This window comes from Vitis riparia, chromosome 15 (genome assembly GCF_004353265.1).
Source record: "Vitis riparia cultivar Riparia Gloire de Montpellier isolate 1030 chromosome 15, EGFV_Vit.rip_1.0, whole genome shotgun sequence".
NCBI lineage: Eukaryota > Viridiplantae > Streptophyta > Magnoliopsida > Vitales > Vitaceae > Vitis > Vitis riparia.
In genome coordinates, this window is record NC_048445.1 from 3,215,674 (window position 1) to 3,221,673 (window position 6,000).

Consider the following 6,000-nt stretch of genomic DNA (forward strand, 5'->3'; position numbering starts at 1 on the left):
TATTTAGCTAAATAAATCATTATATTAAACTGTTTTTGAGTATATAAATCATTATTTTAAATTTGTTTTTGGGTATAATATATTTTCTCTCTCTATATATATCTATGAGTTTTTTCTAGGGTTCAGGCGGATTAATGTCTCTAGCCATTAGAGCAACAGAGGTTGGGAGTTGCCAAGTGATGGCAGTTGTCGCCTTGTAACTTTAGCCGTTGCTGTGGCCCGATATTAGTGGCTTTAATCAATTTTAAAATTTGAGATATCATGGAGCCCAAAATTTTGCAGTCTTTGACTTCATCGGACTAATTAGCCCAACCTAAGACCCAATTAGGCTCAAGCCCAAGGCTGGCCCAGCCCATTCCCAAAACAAGGCATTACCCACATCTTATTCTCATATAAAAATTTCCAGGCATACATGCATGTGACATATATATAACATTATAAAGCTCAAAATTTATTCGAAAGTAAAACATTTCACTTTAGATTTATAAAACACATACGATGAAAACCACAAATGACCATAAAAGCATAAATCTCCATAGTTCATGTATGGATGTAACATGTAATAATCTTCTTATTTTATGGAATTTTTCTAGACAAGACCTCTTGCAATGACAGCATCCTTGATAAATTTGAGTGACTCTTCAAGATCATCACATAATCGATTAGGATCAGGAATTATTTCTTCATCAATTGAAAGAACAAATGTCATTTTATTGATGTAACTTTGGAAATGAATCATCAATCCCTACGACAAAACACAGAATAAAAAGTGAGTCATAATATAATTTCTTTTGCATTTTTTCATGATTTTTATAAAAAGATTTTTATTTTTTTCAGCTATTTTTACAAAACATTTTTTTAATCAAAATTTACATGAAGAATAAGCCCTAAAAGATAGTTTCTCTTAGAATTTATTATTGAGAAGAAAAAAAGTTAAGAGAAAAAAAAAAGAAAAAAAAAGATAGGTATAAAAGAGAAGAATGGGAAGGATGGTTTTAGGATATTGGAAATTTGTAGGTGATGTATTAATACGGTTAGTATTTTAAAGTGGATGTGTAAATATGATAAATGTAAAGAAAAAATTGATGAATACAAATATTATTTTTCAATTATGGTTCATACTTTCAAACCACAAAGGTCATTTTTTCATATTTGAGTTTTCAATGACCCATTTAATCAAATAACCATATATATATATATATATATATATATATATATATATATATATATATATATATATATATATATACTTACTTGTGGTTGGCCGTAAACGCTTGGAGCAAGGAAAGCCATTGGATGGCCATAAAAACCGATTTCTTCCATAGGTCCAACTACATTTGAGAAGCATATTGTTGTGTGATTCATAACTCTACGGTATAAAAATGCTGCAACCTATTTTCCATGCCAAAAAAAAGATCTCCAAGGTAAGATCACAAGAAGAAAATAGAAAGGAAAGAAAACAAAAAATAGATGTTAGATTTTTATTTTTTTTGTTGGAAGAGGAGGAGTTTGAAAATGTATAATTTCCTAGGTGATCTATTTCAATATTAAGGATAAGGAAATTCATACCTTAGCACCAAATAATTTGAGAACTGTCTTAATAATGAAACATGTAAATATAGCTTCATGAGAATGCTTCTTTCGATCGATTGTGGCTTTAGTTTGGCGAACATAGTCTAAAGGGTCATCATATAAGGCAATAGCAAAAGGGAGGAGCATAGATCCAATCCAATTTCCCCATTTCGCTTTGGACCCCTTCTCCATCATCTCCGCTAAAGCCTAATTACCATGAAATTTCATAATGAATAAACCAATCGATTTGTTTTGTAGCACATGAAGGATTTTAAGGTGATTGTTGTTAAAACATTTTCTTTTCACTAACAATTTATTGAAGATATTTCTATAGAAAATTAATTAATATTTTAATTTAAATGGCAAATGTGTTTTGAAAGCATTTTGATAGTTATATCAATTAATAATTAGAGTATCGAGTTTAATGGATATTATAATCTTCTTGTTGAGAGAACTTTTTAAACATTAAAGTTACTATTAAAACATAACTTCATACTCTTATACACCTTTCAAAGTAATATATTGGTTGTTTGGTTTTCGGGAAGTAATAAGAAAATAAAAAAAATGCTAAAAAAAATAGTTTTCTTATATTTGACTTCACCATAAAATTTTTTAAAGAAAATTAAATATAATTAAAATTAGTTAAAAATTTATACATTTAAAAATTATTTGATCTTTATATGATAGAAGAACTAAGTAGAATGAGTTTGAAGAAACGTATAAAAATAAATTATTGATTTTGAATCTAAATTTTATTTTCCTTCATTTTTTTTCCTATTTTATTTTCTTTAATAATTCCTATGTTTTATATACTATTTTTTATGTTTAAAAATAAAAAGTAAGAAATGCATCCAAACATGACCTTAACCGTTGTTGTTCTATACACTTTGAAAACAGAGGTTAAAAGCTGTTGAAAACAAAATCCCTATTATATCTTAAAGTTGGCCACACAGCAGCCACATTTTCCTACAAATATTCTTTCAAATTGAATATGAAAATCACTCACATGAAGCCCTGGTGATGGTCTTATATTCATCATAAGAGTTGCCCTCAGGCGAATATTCTTCGGAAGATTATTTTTCTTTTCGGTGGCTCCTTTATCTTCCTTGGTCTCACCTGCAATTAATAAATGGAACATATGTTAAAGAGTTTCTACTCATATAGTTTAAAGATTATTTTATCTAGCTCTCTTCCAAATTTCCCAATTGATCATATTATATACATAGCTTCAATGTGACTTGTAAGCTTGAATACAATGGTTGGGCAGGTAGAGAAATTGAACTGAGAATTAATGAAAGCTTACCATATCTTCTATTGAGATATCGAGAAAGACCAGCCAATGACACTCCCATTACAACATCGTTAATAGTCTGCAATGCCCCAAAACAATAAGATTTATTAAGTCTAAATAATGTTATATTATTTATCAATTTGAACAAAAAAAAATGAACTCAAACAACCTTATTTATTAAACCCGTAAGTTTACATTGTTATTTCACGTGTAGGCTTTTTCATTTTTAAATAAAAATTTTAAAAAAGTAATAATAAATTTTATGAAAAACATTAATTAGGTAATCAATTTATATTTATTTTAAATTATTTTTAAAAATAATCATTATTATTTTTTTAATTGAAATTTGTCTTATTTTTAAAAATAAAAATGTTGTATTATGTTTCTATTTAAATCACAAGTATACAAGGAAACTTAAAAGGGTCAAGCCAGTTTTTGGAATCAACTTACTGTTTTCATCCCATTCTTGATTTGTTTAATATCATCAAGACTAACGGTTCGGTAAACAAACCTCCTTGGCACATGCCCACCTCCCTTTTTCCAACCATTGCTGAGTGGTGTCATGGTATCCTTTAAGAAGAGAGTTGTAGCAAGAAACATCAAAACATCTATAATAGTATTCCAAACCAGTCGAATTGTCCACCAAATCCTGCCGGACTTTACCGGATCAGGATTCGAAGTCTTTTTCGCTGGCAAAGTTGGGAGAGCTTTCGGGTTGGAGATTTGACGGGAGCAAGCAAGGACAAGAGACATGAGGGACATGCCGTCACCCAGGGAATGATGGATTCGGAAAACGGCGACAGACTCGGCATCCGAGGTCTTAATGTTGAGAATATGGAGCTCCCAAAGAGGCTTAGAGTAGTCTATGTAGGTTTTACTGAGATTGGAGATGTAGTCTTCCACCATCTTGTCTGGTGAAGAAATGGTGTGGTGGAGGCTTGGTATTATTATGTGCTTGTCCAAGTCCACCTTTGTTGGAACCCATTTCATCCCTCCATCCTTTTTCACGTCCTTCACCTAATCGAGATAATATAAAAAAATGAATTGATAAGCCAAGAGGAGATGAGGTTTTTATCTTTTAAAAACAAAAAAATAGGACATGCATTCAAATAAAGCCTTACGTAAAAGAAGCTTGGTTTAGATATATGTCATGCTAAGATATTAATTAATTTACCAAAAAGCTTTTTTCATACCTGCAAGCTAGAGAAACGAGGGTGCTTAAGCAGACTGTGCTCCAAATTGGCTTTAACAACATCAACATTGATTCTGGTTTTGCACCCAGCAATGGCTATGACATAGACATTGAAGCAAGTTTCATGAAAAATTCGACCAACTGGACTCAAAGCTTCTCCTTCTTCTTCTTTGATATCCTCGGGTTTTTTGCCATCTCCTACTTCTCTTGCCCCTGATCTCTTTGTTTGAATAGGTTTGAGAGCTTGCTGTCTTGAATCCAGATCACCTACTGGATCCATGACAGGCAGCTCAGCTTTTGGATGAGACTGAAACTGTATCGGGTACTGGGCAAACACATATATGTAGTAGTAGTCCCACGTACTTAAATGATATGACAGGAAGGTTGTTGCTAGTTATTGGAGCGCTAGGACACGTCTTTCGTGTGGGGCACCAGTAACATGATTTACATCAATTTTGATAAGATTTTTAATCGCATGATATAGTTGAGATATTGAAATGTTTGACCTTCAACTGATGTGTAAAAGACATTTAGAAATACAAAAGGATGCATGAATGATCTTATCATGTGTTATACATATACAAACATATATAAAGAAGCATCTAATTCTTTTTTATGCATGCTTCATTTGGCTCAAGGTGACATAGCTCACATGATAGAGCTTCACTTTTGTAGCTGGGGCATTTATTTGTCTAATAAACATCCTGCAATTGAGTAGGTAACTCTTATCTGTCAAAGGAAAGGGGAAAAGCTGATATCGTACGTGACTGTTACTTGGAGTCTTTTACCCTTCCTAAGGTTTCCTCATTTAGGATCTCAAGAAAAGTCGATCAAATCGGTCTTTACGAATAGCTTAATGTTCTATCTTTTTTATATACTTCTCTTAATAAAGTCTTTTTTTTGGGTATATGTTCATTATCTAAATAAACCGAAGCCACTTACTAATAGGTATGTAGGTAGGTAGGGCCCCCTTCAAGTCATCAATGGAAATGGAAAGATGGCGTGCCTCCACCCTTGTTGGTTCTGCTCCTATCTGGAATCCAGTGGCATATGAGTTATAAGACCACATTGGAAATTAATTTCGAACTCATAATATCGAAGTTTGGAATTTCAAATTGAATTTAGGATTAATGATAGAGACGGTACAAATTTTATTTCCATGAAATGAATTTGAGGGTTTTGCCAGGAAAGAATTTGGCTTGCACATGGATAGTAATTGAACCAACTGCCGTTTTTGAGATTTGGATGGAACTTGGGCATCCCTTTCAAATTTATGATAATTTCAACAACCATACCAAACTTTCATGCCATGTTTTAATTGTAAAAAGTGCCCAAAGCGACAGACACTGTCAGAAGAAATAAATTGTTATACTACTTTTTAAAATATATAGAAACCATCCAAGGATATTTGAGTAATTTGAGATATAAATACAAGGATCTTATAATATAAACAAATATAGAAAATTTTAAAAATACTTTTTAAAATATGATACTTTAAAATATTTCTAAATTTATGCTGTTATATCACATAGTTGCTACGGGGACGTTTTAATAGAATATTAAGGACATATTTAGGAATATTTTAGAAACCCATTCTAAAAAAAATTATATTTTGGGAATAGTTTTCAAAATTACTTTTTGTTTTTTGGAATATTTGTTTTTCTTTTTTTGAAAATTTAGAATGTTATCAAACTATTTTTTATATTTTTAATATAAGAATTATTATTTTTATTTCAATGCTTTATTTTTAATCATTTTTCTTATTTATACAATTATTTTTTAAATAGCTTATGGAAGATAAATAAAAGGAATTGAAAATAATTAAAATATATTCTTAAAAAACATCAAACAAATTCTCAAAAAGTTGTTTTCTTATAAAAAAACAGTTCCTAAACAAGCTTTAAAGTCTTGTCTTAAAATACATGATTTCTTTGTTTTTTAAAAT

The 6,000-nt window shown here is 30.5% G+C and overlaps 1 protein-coding gene across 2 annotated transcripts in view; it reads right to left on the bottom strand.

The window, feature by feature from the left end:
• LOC117932331 (O-acyltransferase WSD1-like) overlaps nt 1-4,385 on the bottom strand; it is a 50,608-nt gene extending 46,223 nt beyond the window's left edge. Inside the window, exons 1-7 of one of the 2 annotated variants that reach the window (XM_034853542.1) lie at nt 4,057-4,385; nt 3,314-3,880; nt 2,876-2,942; nt 2,579-2,688; nt 1,570-1,779; nt 1,255-1,392; nt 431-745 (exon numbers count right to left, since the gene is read on the bottom strand). In XM_034853542.1, the coding sequence (XP_034709433.1) occupies nt 590-745; nt 1,255-1,392; nt 1,570-1,779; nt 2,579-2,688; nt 2,876-2,942; nt 3,314-3,880; nt 4,057-4,335 (1,527 nt within the window). In that variant the 5' untranslated portion in view covers nt 4,336-4,385 and the 3' untranslated portion in view covers nt 431-589. Of the gene's footprint in view, nt 1-430; nt 746-1,254; nt 1,393-1,569; nt 1,780-2,578; nt 2,689-2,875; nt 2,943-3,313; nt 3,881-4,056 lie in introns of those variants that run through there. The other variant, XM_034853543.1, reaches the window with a different exon arrangement.
• Nucleotides 4,386-6,000: the final 1,615 nt, after the last annotated feature.